Consider the following 17,840-nt stretch of genomic DNA (forward strand, 5'->3'; position numbering starts at 1 on the left):
ACAAAAACAAAAGTCCACTTTGTAGTCTCTGTACCATGACAATGAACGAGCAGACATTAAAATATAAATTAAATAGTGTGTATCATTATGTAAATTATGGAACTTCTTTCTTTCATAGCAAACGGACATTAACGGTATATTAAAGCTTTGAATGTTGAATGACCCCATTGACAAAATGATCTAGAGACAAAACAAATAGATTTCATAAAAAAACTAAACAAAAGACAAGCTAACTTGTAGATCTGTTTAGTTCCCCACCTTGATTAGCCAACCACTGCTGTGGCTCTCAAGGTGGGGGGCCCCACTCCAGGCTAGCTGCCAGATACCTCAATGAGGTCGGGGTTGAGGGGTCAAGAACCCCCTTTGACCCCTCGCGGCGTCGGACCTGCTAATCTGGGGACCCTCTCTCATGGTGGGGGTCCACGTACTCCAGGCTAGCATGGGTTTCCTTGAAAGGGTTCCAAATGGACCCTTACTTACAGGTTCCATTTTTGGTTCCATTTTGGACATTAAATGGACATTACATGTCCATTTTGGTTCCACGTTGTACACTATCAGAGTTAATACGGGGTCCTGAAAAATTAAAAGCTTTGACAACTATTAGAACTATATATACTAGAACAGGGAAGGACAGTCAGTCGACAGTTGTTCGTTTTACATCCACTAGATGGAGCCAGAGATTGCCTTAAAGGTTCAAACAGACTAGAGCAGCGTGGAGCTTCCTTCCTAGTTCCTATACGACCGACGGCCACATTTTTACAACCTTACTTGTGTGTTACTGTAACCACCTCCTCTCTACTGTAACTATGCACCTCCTCTCGACTCGACAACTGTGCTTGAACTCGACGCCAGACCAGACCGTTCCATTCTGAACCAAAGTGGGCCAGGCCAGGCCACTGACAGCAGCCACACACACACACACACACACACACACAGGTCCAAGAGGGGAGCTGTGTTTCGCTACTGTTGTGCAGGTTGGCATAGTTTTGTGTTAAAACGACTTTTCTTCCTTACCTTGGCTTCAACAACAAAAACAAAGATGGCCAGCTGGGGAAGAGTTGCTGCTGTCCTGCGGAACTTTGTGAGGAGGCCTCGGGCTCTGGTGGGACTGGTGGTGGGGGGTCCGCCGCGCCGTGCCCGTGCCGCCATGCTGCTGGGTGGTCCCCGTGCTGTGTTACTGGGCTCCCTGGTCGGGACCACCGGGCTGATGTATGCTTATCATCAGAATGCAACGCTGCCCTTCGCCGTCCACGCAGAGGAGGAGGAACACAAGGTATAAGTTGATGTTAGCTCAGCTGCTACATATAGTTCTGTTAGCAGTAGAAATACTAAACAAGTCAACTGTGAACTGACTGTGTGGTCCACATACATGTGACATTATGTTGTTCTCGTGGTGATGTGTGTTATAGATGTTTTGCTTTTGTTGTTGTACAGAATAAGTATGTATATTGATGTGTTTTTTAGCGTTGGATAAAATGCGCAACAACGCCAACTTTATCACATTCAGAGAAAGAGGGCGTGAACTTACTGTTTACATGCCTTCCCCACGGTTCCCAAAGTGGGGTCCGGGGACCCCCATGGGGTCCTTGAGGGAGTTCCAGGGGGAACGTTTCCGACATTCCGAGGCTACCAGAGCCGAGTGGAATGGTAAAAGAATGGCGACACTAGCGTTGACTTGTAACAATGGAATGCGGAAGTGCTCATTATATCTCAATGGGAGATAGTTCCAATGTTTGGAACTATAGACCATAGCCATCCGCTTTGCGGCGAGATCAAAGCGTGTCGCCACTCTCTTACTATTCCACTCGGTACCCTTATTATGGCTCTGTAATTCAGACTCTGTGTACAAATGGAACCAAATGGACCCTTATGGGTCTGTGACTCAGAGAGTGTACAAATGGAACCAGGGTCCATTTGGTTCCAGAGTTTATTACTATTTAAATTGGGGTCCAAGAGATAGAAATGCCATTAAATGGGCCGGGGGGTCCGTAGCCTAATCCTAATGCATGTCAAATTTGTCATAATTTTTTTAGATAAGCTAACAGTCAGTTTATCGGTTGACTCAGTTGTACAATAAATGTTAAGGCCATGCAAACCATCAGAATGATGGACTTGGGGAGAAGACTGGTCAGGTGGATTTTATTTTTAAGGGGTCGCTAGCCTCTCCTATATACAGCTCCTATATACAGTCTCAAGATTTGCCATTGACGATGAACAGAAATTAGGTCAAAAGTGTCTTAGCTTTTTATTTGTAAACCTATGTAATTCACATGTTTTTGTTTTTTTGTTTTTCTTTTCCTGATGTATTGTGACGTTTTTCTACATGATATTGTATTACTCGACGACACTGAAAATGAGTTTAATTACTCAGTGTAATTTCGAGAATAAATAAAACATGCATGAATTAATGAATAACATAAGCACATAAAACATAAGTCGGCCAAGACTATCAGAGATGACGCAGCAGTGGGGCCGGGAGAACAGCTGGATGGGAACCGTGACTCAGTTGGATCCCGGTCTCCCCCAGAGTTAGTGTTGAAGTGTCCTGGAGCAAGACTCTGAAGTTATCATCAACTCCTAATTGCTGTGCAGGTTGGTGCCTTGCCTTGCATGGTTTCCTCCACCATAGGGTGAATCATGTAATGCACAATCTACGTCAAAGTGCCTTTAGAAAAAAAGCCACATTTTATTCATCCTGACCTTTTGCGTATCTCTGACGGTCTTGGCCACTTCCCCAAATAATAGTAGAAAATGTCGTGTTCCATGCCCGCCCAGTCCTTTTCGGTGCAGAGACTTACCACGTTCCGTGCTTTTAAGTGTTGGATGCCTGGCCGTGTTTTCTCAGGATGCCGCAGTGCCCCGGGCGTCTGCTAGAAGGATCCGTTTCAACCAGTTTGCATCGATGACATATGAACAGGAGCCATACATGACGCCACGGGACTTCCTCTTCTCAGTGATGCTGGAGGATGTCGACCGTAAGGAACGACACCGTTCAAACAAACAGATCTTGTTTCTTCTTAGTCTGCTTATACTTCTTCCAACAACCAACCGCTTTGTTGCTGAAAACGGCAGATTTTCAAATGAACCATTAGACTAGTCACACCCTCCCCATTGTCTCTGTCTCATTCATACAAACGATATCCAGCTCTTTTCCTTGAGACTGAGGTAACCTGTCAACTATGCTGTTACTAACGGATCAGATGTGGGCTGCAGCTGTAAGACCACATTTGCTTCAATCTGTGATAACACCTCATCGTCTAGCTAAAGTACAGCCAAGCCAAGCATATAACTACTCTCTTTCAGGAATGTGGCTGATGCAGTTTTAATAAATGGGTAAATGGTGCATTTATATACGGTATAGCGCCTTTATCCAAGGCGCTTTACATAGATTGTGCATCACATTCACCCATTCATACACAGATGGCGGCGGAAACCTTGCAAGGCACCAAACAGCACATCAGGAGCAATTGGGGGTTCAGTGTCTTGCTCAAGGACACCTCGACAACAACTCTGGGGGAGCCCACAGGGTTCGAACTGGCAACCTTGCGGTCACCATCCAGCCACTCTACCCCTGAGCCACCGTTAATAAAATGTTAATGTTAATAACATGAACCGTACTAGCATCCCTATTCTGGGGGCAAACATTGGCCAAAAATAGCAGGTCTACTGTACAAGCTCATACTACACTACGTACCACGTTGCAACACGTTGTGGAAATGAGTTGGCCTAGTATGGACCTCTGGGGGATTTGGGTCAATAAAGGATAATGGGGTTTAAGTTGTTAAATTACTGGCATTGTGGAATAAACGTAATTTCCCAAATTGATACATTTTCCTAAATGTCAGCAGGAAGCGCAAGGGGTTGTTCCCAGATAATAGAGGGAACACAAAAAGAAAACATTACTTAGACAGATTATTATTTTATTTTTTCTAGACCAGATCAGGTGATAATCTCGTGTGTAATTGTATTTTTTGTGCTATTCCCCTCATTTGCTCTAGGAAAGCTGCTGAAGAAAGTTTTAACTAAAGAGGTGCGTATTTACATTGCCAGAGTGTGAAACGAAAATTTAAAGTAAACGAGAGCAGTAGTCTTCACATTAAACGTGTCTTGTTTCTTGTGGGTATATGTGCAGGATGTTGATGAAATGTTGAATGTTGCCTCACGAGCAAAAGCTGGCGAGGATCTGTTCAGAAACATCGGAGACATTGGTAAGAGCAATCCCTAAAACAGCATAAAAATACCAATTGAAAAGAAAAAATATATAAGTATATGTATGTAAACTGCAGTCAAGTACAGTATGTAATATATTTATTTAAGATAGTTGAACAATTAGTTTTTCATGTATATTGTACATGCATGCACCACACATACACGTTACAGGTACTGTAATGTTATGCTGTTATCTAAACTTCAATAGCAATTGTCTCCATTTGGAAATTATGTTGGATTACTCTAGAAATCAGCTCAGTGGCCTTGTGGTTAGAGTGTCCGCCCTGAGACATACTAGCGTCATGTCCAGGGGGTGTACTTGTACATCAAGCTGCCTCACGCTACAGAAACAGGAGATAGGCTCCTGCCCCTATGGGCCTCATGGCTACAGAAACAGGAGATAGGCTCCTGCCCCTATGGGCCTCATGGCTACAGAAACAGGAGATAGGCTCCTGCCCCTATGGGCCTCATGGCTCGGCAAGGCTACTTACTACTCTAGAAATCTAGGCTGCCGTTTGTTGTTCAGCACTCTAGTGGTTGACTCAACATGACCTCGATGAACGCACAATGTGCATACGAGACGGTTATCAAGAAATCATGAAATCGTTCTACTGATCATCATGTCAATCATCGTCATGAAAAAACGTGACTAGTTTTTCCAGATTAGTCATGAAAAAACGTAGCTATTTTTTTCTTTTTTGTTTGAGTCCAATAATTGCCTTAGGCACGATTCATACTCCTATTTTAGAGCCGAATAAAAGTCAGTTCGGCTCTGTAGAGCCTACTACAATGAGACGTCATTTGAGGTTCGGGGGGGGGGGGGGGGGGGTGGGTACCGTACCGTCCTAAAGTCGGCTCTTCGGTGCTACTGAAACTGAAAAATTCTGACGAGCCAAAATCATTTCGGCACTACAGCGCCGAAACAACGGTAAAATAGGAGTATGAATCGGCCCTTAACCCCATCGCATCCTTTGCCGTGTGTACTGTACATTGCAATGTAACTGAAACACACTAGGTTGTGCAGCCTGGCAGCCCTAATATTACGATGTACCACATTATAATATATCGTCTCTCTTGCAGGTTTGATATCCTATACGGAGTACCTGTTCCTGTTGACCATTCTGACCAGTAAGTTTTTAAACATTGCATTGTGCTACGAAGCTACGATACAGTTTGCCTCGGAGGCTACATTTAACCACTTAAATCCTAGATATACATCATCGACTGGAGTCCCGCGCAGGGGGTCTATTCTAGCAGTGTTGAAGTTGTGGCATGTCAACTTTATTTAGGGTGTTTTGTGAGTGTTAATGAAGCATAGGTAAAAAGCATCGTGTGACTCAAAGGTGCAGTAGCATCTCTTTTGGTAAAAAAATATACAAGACGTTGCTTTTTTTTCTTTGTACTTTTCATTCTTTTCAACATGGCTTTGCTTGTACTTTTCATTCTTTTCAACATGGCTTTGCTTTCTGCCGTAGGACTGCTACTCTCTGAACCAGCATGTTGTGAACTTAGTACAGGATCAACCTCAAACTAATTGCAAAACAAAAAAACTCAGCTGATTTTGTATCTTCAATATATCCTGAATAACAGAAAAAAAGGTTGCCTGGATTTGTCTGAGGGGAAAGTGTTGAAAATGGCCTGTACAGTATGGCCACCATAGCCATCCAATATAAGGCAAATCATTTCTAGATTTCCTTTTGCTTTAAGTAGCATGTGACATGTCAAAACTAGAGGATTTTCATGATGCTGAATCAATCAATTCCAAGCATTAGTTTTGCATAAAAACACTCCTTGGGCTACAAAATCAGCTGACTTATTTTATTTTTGTTTTTATGTTTGAGGTCAAATTACATTATTATTGGACTAACTCTCTACAGCAGAAACCGTAATAACAGATAATGCAATGCCCTTTCAGAACCAGGCACTGGATTTCATATAGCTTTCAAAATGCTTGATATTGACGGCAATGAGCAGGTGGACAGAAAGGAGTTTCTGAAGGTAAGCATTTTTATTCGGGGCTCAAATGTGACTTAAATCTTGGCATAATTGTACGGTGAGATTACTGCGATAATACAATTGTATTGACTTGAGTTGAATTTATACATTTCAGTACCTAACCTTTGAACTGACAACGGAATATATTTCTGAGTTTATTGCTGAATATTAATAGTTCATACAATATATTTTCTTTGAGTATTATGTATGCACGTTTAAATTGTAAAAATATTACTACCTTTAATGCTGCCTCAAGTACTGATGCTACCAAAATAAAGTATGGACAGATGGTGCCGACGCCACCTGGAAGGTGAGGGAAACGTGTACGGTGCTGCTAGTTGCCCAATGCCCATGTCTGTTTTATTATTTGCCATGTCTTTGCATCCTCCCTGCCTCAATTAGATTGTCAATGCATATTATGCACTGTCTATATTGGATGTTTTATTTTATTTTAACCCATTTAGACCTGAGAACGATTCTACAAATGCCTTCTAAATCCTGACAGTTTTCTGAAAAAGTACCCTGAAAAATATATGTAATTGGCCGCCGACCCCCATCTGAAAATGATGTTCCAGGGACCTCCCCCAGAAGCAAAGATTTGACTTAAAACGTTCGCTCTGAAAGAATATAAAATTCAAAGATTTGCACCACATTTTCAAGACTTTTTCAAAAATAGCTAAAGTATAACATAATGCCACAAACACCAAAAGGGGTTCCGGCCCGCCCAGAATGGGTTATGTAACAACTCACCCAAGGCCAATACTGTCTATGTGTACTGTACATATCTTGTGCATACATTTCACCAGGACTGACCACCTGGGGGTGACGATTTATGTCTGCGTGTTGTTGTTTTTTTCTTTCTCGTGATTATTCTCGGCTATTTTCTTTTAGATAGATTGCATGTCAGCTCTTTATGGACCACTTGTCCCATTGTTGTGATTTGGCTTTGTTCGCAAGCTTAACCACGTCGAGCCCTATATGCGTTGTCGTATGACAACCGGCGGAGATATAGCTTATCTACAAGCTCACACCGTTGTGTTGTGATGTGACACGTTGTGAGCTTGTACATATGCTATTTTTGAAGAAGAAAAACAAAACCAAAAGAAATGATAAATAGAAACACCTGGGTTCATGTGGTTAAATGCATCTGGTGAATAAAGATTGCCGCTGCATGCATTATTACCATGTATTCCAGTTTTAGTGTTGTTAAAATCAATATACCATATTATTACTGTAGTTCATCATTCTAAATGATTCTCCATTTCTTTTAACATTGACTGTAATAGTTCAGTAAGTGGTGTGCAAGGTAAGCATTTGTTAATGAAGTGAGCTGTATTTTTTTTAAAGAAATACATAACTGACAACTTTAGTTTTCTTCAACCACGGTTCATGTTTTAGGTTGTTATTAGAGAAAGTAAAAGATGAGTGTGTTAATTTTTCTTTCATTTGCTGCGTTCTTTTGCGATTTGAGCTATTGTTTACAGGGGGGCTTGGGCGATTTCTATTTATTTATTATTTACTATAGTCCTACTAGACCCCAGGAAATTGCATCTGGCCACAAAAGATCACAGGATCTACTGAATGTGAAGGGGGAGGTACTATACTGTGTTTTATTGCTCAACATGTCAGTTTATCTCCCCCTTCATATTCAGTAGATCCTGTGTGGCCAGATGTAATTCCCTGGGGTCTAGTAGGACTATAATAAATATTTTAAAAAAAATCGCTATAATATTTAGTAAAGAAATACATATTCAGCCCCATGTTTGAATGCCCCCATCCCCCTGTAAAGAAATAGCTAAAATCCCTTAAAACGAAAGACCACAGCAAATGAAAACAAATGAACACTCATCTTTTAGTTTCTCTAATAACAACCTAAAACATGAACCTTGGTTGAAAGAAACTAAAGTTGTCCTTTTAAGTGCACGAGTCCCATTGTTGAATAGAAGTTGTTTATTTTCTTTTTTCTTTAAACTGAAGCTCAAGAAAATCATTGGAAAAAGAAAGGACAAAGTCCCTAAGGACAACCCCACAGATGTAAGTAAACATGGTGACATTTTACCTGCATGTCTTATCCATATTATGCTTTTATCTTAATAAAGCATATGGAATCTAATTAACTAGGGACGGCCCCCATCAGGTTTTCTGGGACCGATACCGATCTTGTGCGTAAGGGGCAAATTTGAATATTTCCACATTTATTATATGTCAAAACTGTTCATGTGTGTGGGGAGGAAAGGGAGAATGTTTAGGCCTGTCACAAAGATGAAAAATGATATTATACTATATATCTGATTTGACATGAAGATCGGTTTCTGAGGCCGATTTTACAAATGCCTTTCGAAATCAGTAGTTCTCGCACTTTGAGCATTTTTCAAAAATGATCAAAAATAGCAGATACACAAGCTTTGCATATCTGCTACTTTTGAATAGCCAACGTAAACATATAAAATGACACAGATGCTTTCCCGGGTTTTTGAATGGGTTCATTTGTGATATTTTTTTAGTGGCAGGATAGTGTAAACTTAAAGCCTTCTAGGCACTGTATAGCCATTTAACGTGGTGAAAGATTACGACTTTAGAATAACTGGTAACAAGACACATTGCAATGTTCAATCTCTCCTGACTGCAGAAACCCGCTGAGGAGGGGGACGGCGTGAACACTACACTACAAGCCTTCTTTTTCGGAAGGAACGGGGAGCAAAAGTTGCAGTATAAGGAATTCCGCAGGTAGAAAGGAGCAGTCTTCTGTTACTCGCTGAACTTATTGTCTAGCTGTAAATTGAAGAAACCTGTGTGTGTACTGTATGTGTATGTGTGTGTGTGTGTGTGTGTACCGGATTTTACTGTGTAGATCCTCCGGAGATGATAAATAATATATGAAATGGGGATCCGTGGCCTGACTACAAACTGGGGGGTCCTTGGAATTCAAAAGGTTGAGAAGAATCACTGCTATACGGCAGCATCACCCGCTGGCGTATTGCATGTATATTACCATTTCACTCAGGGAAGTGCAGAGAGTAAGAGGGGGCACTTTTTGGATTGAAAATAGCAGATCTACAAGCTCACAAGATCAGCTATTTCCGGGTCCGCAACCCAGCACTCTTTAGCTATAGAGATGCGGTGTGTATAACGACATGGATTTCAAAAGGGCAGGAGGCTGAAGACCCTTTTTGATGTCTTATGTGTTTTGACGCAGTGTTGTTTTTGTCGACTAAAACTTAAGACGAAAAAGGTCCGTCGACTACCTTTTTCCACTGACGAAAACTAAATGGAAACTGAATGAAACGAAGCTATGATGACTAAAACTAAGACTGAATATATACTGACAATTTCGTCAACAAATAAAAACTAGGCTAAAATGTTAGGAAGGGACTAGTGGACAAGAGATCCAGTGTAAGTCATGTTACACTTGTTTGCGTGCTGAAAATAGCAGATCTACAAGCTCACAGCTCTCAGCTTGTAGATCTGCTATTTTCAGCATATGTAAAATATGCCATTACGACGGCATCGAGGCCCGCCCAAAATGCATTTTAGTCGACTAAATCAACTGTAGATTTAGTCGACTAAAATCTTATGACATTTTAGTCGACTGAAACTAGACTAGCACTAAAACATTCCGGGGTGAAAAAAAATGTGACCCAAAACTAAATTAACACTATTCCAAAAGACTATGACTAAAACTGAAATAGAAACTTAGCTGCCAAAAACAACACTGTTTTGCACGTCCCCGATTTGGGGTGCATACTTAGTTTAGACTAGTCATTGGTTTAGACATGGGTTAAGGTTAGGTTTAGGTGTGCTGCCCCCGTGGGAGGTTAGGTTTAGGGTGAGGGTTTGAGATAGGTTGTAGTTGTAGGACTAATGACTGGTCTAACTCTAACCAATGACTAGTCTAAGCCAAAAACTGTCTAAACCTTCTCCTTCAAGGTTCATGGAGGACCTGCAGTCTGAGGTCCATGAGATGGAGTTCCTCCGCTTCTCCAAGGGCATGGACACCATGCGACGGGAGGACTTCGCCGAGTGGCTTCTGTACTACACCAACGAGGAGGACAACGAGGCCTACTGGGAGAACATGAGGAAGAAGATCCCCGCTGGTCAGGTACGGTACGGTACGAGAGGACAGACGATTTACTGTTTTCCAGGTTCAGTGTTGTTTTTGGCAGCAAATTTAGATTTTAGTTTTAGTCGTAGCCTTTTGAATGGTTTTCATCTCGTTTTAGATACATTTTTTACATTTTACAGTGTTTTAGGGTTAGTCTAGTTTCAGTCAGACTAAAATCTACAGGTGATTTGGTTGACTACAATGTGTTCTGGCGGGCCTTGATGCCGTCGTAATGACAGATTTGACACTTGCTGAAAATAACTGATCAGCTGCGACGCGTTGTGATCTTGTACTTGAACTTGTAGATTGGCTATTTTCAGCATCCAACTAATTGCAAAATTAAATATACTGGATCACTTGTCCACTAGTCCCTTCCTAACATTTTAGTCTAGTTTTTATCTGTTGACGAAATTGTCGGGATATTTAGTCTTGGTCATCATAGCTTTTTATTTATTTTCCATTTAGTTTTCGTCAGTGGAAAAAAGGCAGTCGACGAACATTTATCGTGTGTGTGTGTGTGTGTGTGTGTGTGTGTGTGTGTGTGTGTGTGTGTGTGACTGTGTGTGTGTGTGTGTGTGTGTGTGTGTGTGTGCGTGCTGCTGTTGTTGACTATTTTTGACAATGTATGAGACATGCCCAAAATATATGGGGAGGCCAGATTTAAAGTGGATGAAAGTAAGTTTTAATTATAATTTTGTGCAATAATTTTAAAATGTCCATTCATTGGACTGCTTCCAAACTGACATGATGATTTAGTTTGACCCTAAAGTCTGATCTATTGACCATATTATTCATGAGGCTCTTCTATCATTGTCGGTAAGGGGGGGGGGCCGTCCTCAACCCATCAGGGCGGGGTTTACCCTCAAGGATAAAATGTTCGCCATGTGAATTTTATCAATCAGACTATGCCATGTTTGGCATAGTTTAACCCATTCTGAACGGCAACCCCTTTTGGTGTGTTTTAAGCAATTATGTTATACTTTTAACTATTGAAAAATAGCAGATCTACAAGCTCATAGTGTGGCACCGAGTGCCGCGCTACGAGCTTGTAGATCTGCTATTTTAGAAAATCGTGAAAATGTGTCGCAAATCTTTGAATATATATTTGCTTCTGGGGGGGGGGGGGGGGTCCCTGGAACAACATACTTTCAGATGTGGCTCCGCAGCCAAATATATATAATTCTGGGGGTCCTTGACATGAAAAAAGTTGAGAACCACTGACATGTTTTCTGTTTTCTGAAAAACATGGGTTTTTCAGAAAACCGTTAGGATTTAGAAGAGATTTGTAGAATTGATGGTAGGTCTAAATGGGTCAATGCAGCTTGGTATCTACAGTAGTAGGTACAGGTCCATGCTCGTAGTATGTGACTTTATTATTACCTGGGAATCGGTACACCAGACATATCATCAAGAGCAGAAATGTAATGAAAATACAGCATCTCGCATTACCCGATAGTGACATCACACATCTTCTCTTCCAGAGCATCACATTCGATGAGTTCAAAGCATTCTGCCTCTTCACCAACAATCTGGAGGACTTTGCCTTCTCAATCACAATGATGAGTCAGGCCAATCGTCCCATTGGAATGGGTAAGGCTCGACTTTATAAAAAGAATAATCCATCTGTTTTGTATGTTTTCTATTGTAACTATGGATCTCCCTGGGTCTGAAATAAAGCATTGATTGATTGATCTAAAGCTTATAGATCGGCTATTGCTACTTGCTAGTGCACGACACCAAATGCCAAAACCAATGTACCAATGCATTTCTCCCACCGCTTTGCATCTTGACGTAAAAATGTATGAAAAATGTTATAGGTATGTGCCTCATCGTCACATGCTGTCTATTTCCTTCCGTGTCGTGCAGTCCGGTTTAAGCGAGCTGTGAAGATCGCGACGGGGCACGACCTGTCGGACAACGTGTTGGACACCGTGTTTAAGGTGAGACACCCCAGGTGAAATCATGATTTTTCTTCTTTTTCTTTTTTTTTTGCTATTTTGCTTCCTAAACATGTTTTCTTTCAAACTAAAGCAAAATACACATTAAAAATACAGATTTAGATGTTTAGTTGGATAGTTTACTTTAGCCAATGACAGCTCGTTTTTCTGGGTGAAAAGCCACCATCTCTATTTTCATGATTGGTTGTTGGTACAAAGGAAGTGACCATATTTGGATCAGACCACAGTCAGCTCGAGTTCTAGACCTTTCCAATGATATATGCCATTATATGTTGTTGCCAAGGTTTGGATGAGATATTTTGTCTCAAAATAGTGGCTTCAAATAAAACGTTTTGGAATTTTACAATACAAATCTTTAAAGGCCGTTTTCTCAAAATGAGTTTTCCTCATACTTGGGACAAAGAATCTCCACTTCAGTTGAACTCACATACACCAAACGTTCCAGTCTTATTCATAAATATTCCGCAGACATTTACACATGGATTTGTTGATATATCATTCACAGCCTGATTTACATCACATTTTATACCGAAAAAATGTCGAAAATTGGGTTTTTTATGCCTGTTGACACTATTTTCTGATTTGTGGAGTGATAATTAGAGATATCAAAAATCCCATGTGTAATTTTCTTTGTCTCTAATGTGTCAACAAAATGAAATGATAATTTTGAACCTGGCTTTATCCGATCTTCAGATTTATCGTCCCGAAATGTATGCAAATTAGCGCATATAATGCCTAATTTGCATATTTAAACATATAATTTCAGAAAACTTGTAATACAAAGAAATCTTAGTTTTAATATAAGTAATCAACTGGAGAAGTTTCATTGTGATAGCTATTATTTAACTTTTTTTCCCTATTCACCTGGGGTGTCTCGCCTTAAGATCTTCGATATGGACGGAGACAACTGCCTGAGTCACAAGGAGTTCATCGACGTGATGGAGGACCGGGTACTACGGGGCCTCAAGGTATAAACTGTAATTGTTGTGTGTGTTAATGTTATAACCCATTCTGACCCGAGATCAGATTCTGAAAAAGGTCTTCTACATCCAGACAGTTTTCTGAAAAAAGCTATGTTTCTATGCCAGTCGATTTTTCAAAAATAGCAGACCTACAAGCTCGCAGCGCGCCACTCGGTGGCGCGCTATGAGCTTGTAGATCTGCCATTTTTCAATAGCTAAAGCATGGCATAATGCTAACACCAAAAGGGGTTAAAGAGTGACACGCACGCACGATTGAACGTAGAACCAACACTGCTTTACTTAGTCTCTTGTCTCGGTACAGAACAGACTTCCTTGTTATTTTGCGCGCGTCCCATAATAACCAGTCTCTTAACCCATTCTGACCTGAGATCAGATTCATACGAGGTTTCCACTGGACACACACTGGTCTGATTAACCCCATTCTGACCTGAGATCAGATTCTAAACATTTCAATAGCTAAAGCATAACATGATGCCGACACCAAAATGGGTTCCCATTCAGAATGGGTTAAAGGCATCTTGACCATTATCTGCAAACCCCATATAACACAGTCAGTGTCCATATAATATATTAGAACATAACAGTAATACAATGTTGTATTTGTGTTAGAACTGTAGGCGTATAGTCCGTTATCTAAATGCTGTGCAGGCGAGGGCGAAAAGCAGTTGTTATAATAGTCTTCTCTTTCGCAGCCGTTGTAGAAAAGGGAATATCGCAGGCTAATATTGTCAGCCCATATTGCGATCCTGGACATATTTAAAAAAAATTCATGACCGTCTAGTGATTATTTAATACCCGTAGTAGTAGTACCGTCAATAAACTGGGCTTGCAGGAACAACCTGCTACAATTCCACCTAGGGTATTTTTGAGGGGCGCTAGCACCTCCTATATACACCTTTTTTGAACCCCCACAAAATGTCCGCAACGCAAACATTAAATGCCGTTGACAATGAAGGGGAAAATGTACGTCATCTTGTCCCCACACACGTCTCATATTTGCCATCGACAATGGCAGGAGAATTTAGGTCAAAATGTCCACCAAAATGTGGCAACAGGCATTCTGATTGGCCAGTACGAGATGATGTACGATGATAAGAGCGCCCCTCACTTCACACAGGTGTGATTATTTTCTTTTCTAGACTTGAGTGCAGCAGCCATGTCAGTGTGTAATACTGTGGCGGTGGCTCAGGGGGTAGAGTGGCCGGATGGTAACCAGCAAGGTTGTCGGTTCGAACCCTGCGGGCTCCCCCAGAGTTGGTGTCGAAGTGTCCTTGAGCAAGGCACTGAACACCGTCATCGGTGTGTGAATGTAATGCACAATCTATGTAAAGCGCCTTGGATAAAGGCCCTATAGAGCAGTGATACTCAACCTCAGGCCCGCGGGACCATTATGACTGGCCCACCAATGAAAATCTAAAAAATAAATCTGGAAAATGAAATAAAAATAAATAAATCTGAATGAAGTTATCTTTAATTACATTATTATAAGTAATACTATTAGAGTTGTACTATTACTCGAACGAAAATAAAAGCTTCTATTTTATTTGAATGATGAAACCCAGCTGCCATTAATAGTTGGAAATGGAAATTGCGGAAATTGTAATTGCGGAAATGGTGGAAATGGAAATTGCAGAAATTGCAGAAATGGAAATTGCGGAAATGGTAATTGCGGAAATGGTGGAAATGGAAATTGCGGAAATTGCTCTTCACTTATAGCTATCTATTTTCAGGTAGATTGTTTTATTTTACTCAGTCAGCCATATCACTACTCATTCATTTTTCATGAAAAAGGTCATAGCTGGGTAATCTATTTTCAGGCAAATTGTGTTTATTGTATTTTATTTTACTCAGCCATAACAATTTATTTTCTGTTAACCAACTTGCTGGCTGGCAGGCAGGCAGACAGCTACTCATAGACAGGCAGAAAGACAGACAGCTACTCATGGAGAATTGGACAGGCAGGCAGTCAGACAGCTACTCATAGACAGGCAGACAGACAGCTACTCATGGAGAATTGGACAGGCAGGCAGACAGCTACTCATGGACAATTGGACAGGCAGGAAGGCAGACAGCTACTCAGACAGGCAGACAGACAGCTACTCATGGACAATTGGACAGGCAGGCAGGCAGACAGACAGCTACTCATAGACAGGCAGGCAGACAGCTACTCATAGACAGACAGACAAATAACTACTCATGGACAGACAGGCAGGCCCCCTGGCCCCTTGCCATTTTTGTAATGTGGCCCACAGGTAAATCTATTTGAGTATCCCTGCTATAGAGCGTCACAGTCCTGCCCCCTTTCATGACGACGAGAGACCCGGGAAATAATTCCCTGTTCATTTTTCCTCAGACTTTTCAAAAAGTATAAATGTATAGACGTTTACACTGCGGACAAAGCCTTGTGACAAATCATGACGACAAACACAATGCTTTGTGCCAATCATCAAATAATTAGTAAGAAGAAAAACTAAACAAAAACCTGCCTTTTTCTTCTTCTTTCTAAGTATTTGATCGGCCCAAAACATTGCGTTTATCGTCATGCTTTGTCCGCGGCGTAAACGTCTTTAAATAAATATTATTTTGCACGGGGAATTATTTTCCGGGTCTCTCGTCTCGTCGTCATGAAAAGCGGCGGGACTGCGACGCTCTATATAAATGCACCATTTAACCATTTTTCTTAACACTTTTTTTTAATTGTGTCCTACCTGCAGGTGCAACCCCAGCATGGCCTCTCTGGCTACTGGAAGTGTGTGAAGCGTGAAACGCTGAAGGGCGCGCAAGAGGCTATGCGGGACACGGGAAGCCCCGTCTGAGAGACACGACGTCGTCCGATATGACGACAACACATAGCATCCATTCTCAACGTTATTATTTGACAATTTCCATGTGAACTATACGGACGGGTGACAAACTAAAAGGACAAGCGTGAATTCTAACAGTGGAGAAACACGCCGTGTCTTATCTGCTTCCATATGATATGCAATTAAGCTAATCACGCACTGTACTGTGGTATAAAAATGGCTGAGCAGGCCCAGTTTACCTCGGTTTTAGATGAAGATGCCATGAGACAAAATATCTAGTGAATGTGGATATAAAAGAGGGTTGAGCTCTGTGGTTTCAAGGGCACATTCGATTATTAAAGTAGGATGCTTAAGCATTAAAACGATGTACAGAAGAGCGCCTGTTCTTGAGGAGGAGGCTAAGAATGTCAATGCAGGCCATGATCAGACTGTCCACAACTACACCATGAAACAAACGATTACGGTACACATTTGAGAGTTGACAGCTGTGCAAGCCATAGGCAGCAAGCAAGCACCTCTACAGAGATGTGGAAACATGTGATATGGTCAGAAACGAGTCATCCTTCACCATTGTTCTCCACAGGTAGGCAAGTGCATTAAGTGCTGTGTACACACCAAGATCACATGCACTTTGCATAGTTGTTATGCTGGGGGCAGGGGGGTACACTTGTTCCCTTAGAAGGGTCATTACTCATTATTACAAATCGACACAAATTGAGTGATTATAACCTTTGTCACATTGAGTATGAACTGGCCCTTACTGTTATGCCGATGCTAGACAGCACTCTCCACCACCACCGTCAAAACATGAAATGAGGGAATGTTTTATTCAAATTGCTCCATCCCTCCCAGTAGAGTTCCAAAGACTTTGTTTCACCAGCATGCCAAGGAAGCTGTTCTGGTGACTCATGGCGACCCAACACCTTACTATTAAGACACTTGGTCTGTCTTTAATTTGTCACCCATCTGCAATGTGAAACGTAAACCAGGGATAAAACCACATTCTATGTACAGATGTTTACAATCACGTTGAGAATATGCATATATATATATATTTGTATGTTGTGCTGCAATAGAAGTCAAATATCTTTGGGTGTGGGTTTTGTTTACATTTTTTAATGTGATATTTGTTGGCGTCACTTCTTTAAGGACTTGTTCCAGCCATGCATTTTATATCAACAATCGGTCATTGCTTTCATAATTGTTGCACTATGTAATGCATACGCTTTGCTACTCTCCTGCAGTGTTTACAACACCGGTTAACTGTGGTCTTCGGAGGGCTAAAAGATAAATAAAATGTGGAATCTGAATAACTAGCCTGCTGGAAAGTCATTTTTAGAGTTCATACATTAAAATCTGTGTTGATTGAGGCAAATTAAATTACCCCCCCCACCACCTTTAACCTATTTTGACCTGGGAACGATTCTACAAATGTCTTCTAAATCCCGACAGTTGTCTGAAAAACCCTCTGTTTCTATGTCGGTCGTTCTCAAACATTTCCATGTCAAGGACGCCCAAGATTATATGCAATTGGCCGGCCGCCGACCCCCCATCTGAAAATATGTTGTTCCAGGGACCACCCCAGAAGCAAAGATTTGAGTTAAAAACTTTGGCTCTGAAAGAATATATATATATATATATATATATTCAAAGATTTGCGACACATTTTCACGATTTTGCAAAAAACAGCAGACCTACGAGCTTGTAGATCTGCTATTTTTTCAATAGCTAAAGTATAACAATGCTTAAAACACCGAAAGGGGTTCTCGCCCAGAATGGGTTAAAGAAA

At 41.2% G+C, this 17,840-nt stretch overlaps 1 protein-coding gene across 1 annotated transcript; it reads left to right on the forward strand.

Moving 5' to 3' along the window:
* Positions 1-766: 766 nt before the first annotated feature.
* micu2 (mitochondrial calcium uptake 2) lies at positions 767-17,772 on the forward strand. The gene is made up of 13 exons (XM_080780724.1): positions 767-1,273; positions 2,846-2,975; positions 3,999-4,030; positions 4,133-4,208; positions 5,290-5,337; positions 6,125-6,207; positions 8,182-8,238; positions 8,834-8,931; positions 10,132-10,303; positions 11,788-11,896; positions 12,173-12,246; positions 13,149-13,232; positions 15,962-17,772. Exons 1-13 carry the CDS (start codon positions 1,040-1,042, stop codon positions 16,061-16,063), a joined length of 1,299 nt encoding a protein of 432 aa, XP_080636850.1. The 5' UTR covers positions 767-1,039; the 3' UTR covers positions 16,064-17,772.
* Positions 17,773-17,840: the final 68 nt, after the last annotated feature.

This window comes from Protomyctophum bolini (assembly GCF_963924005.1).
Source record: "Protomyctophum bolini genome assembly, chromosome: 13".
Classification (NCBI taxonomy): Eukaryota; Metazoa; Chordata; class Actinopteri; order Myctophiformes; family Myctophidae; genus Protomyctophum; species Protomyctophum bolini.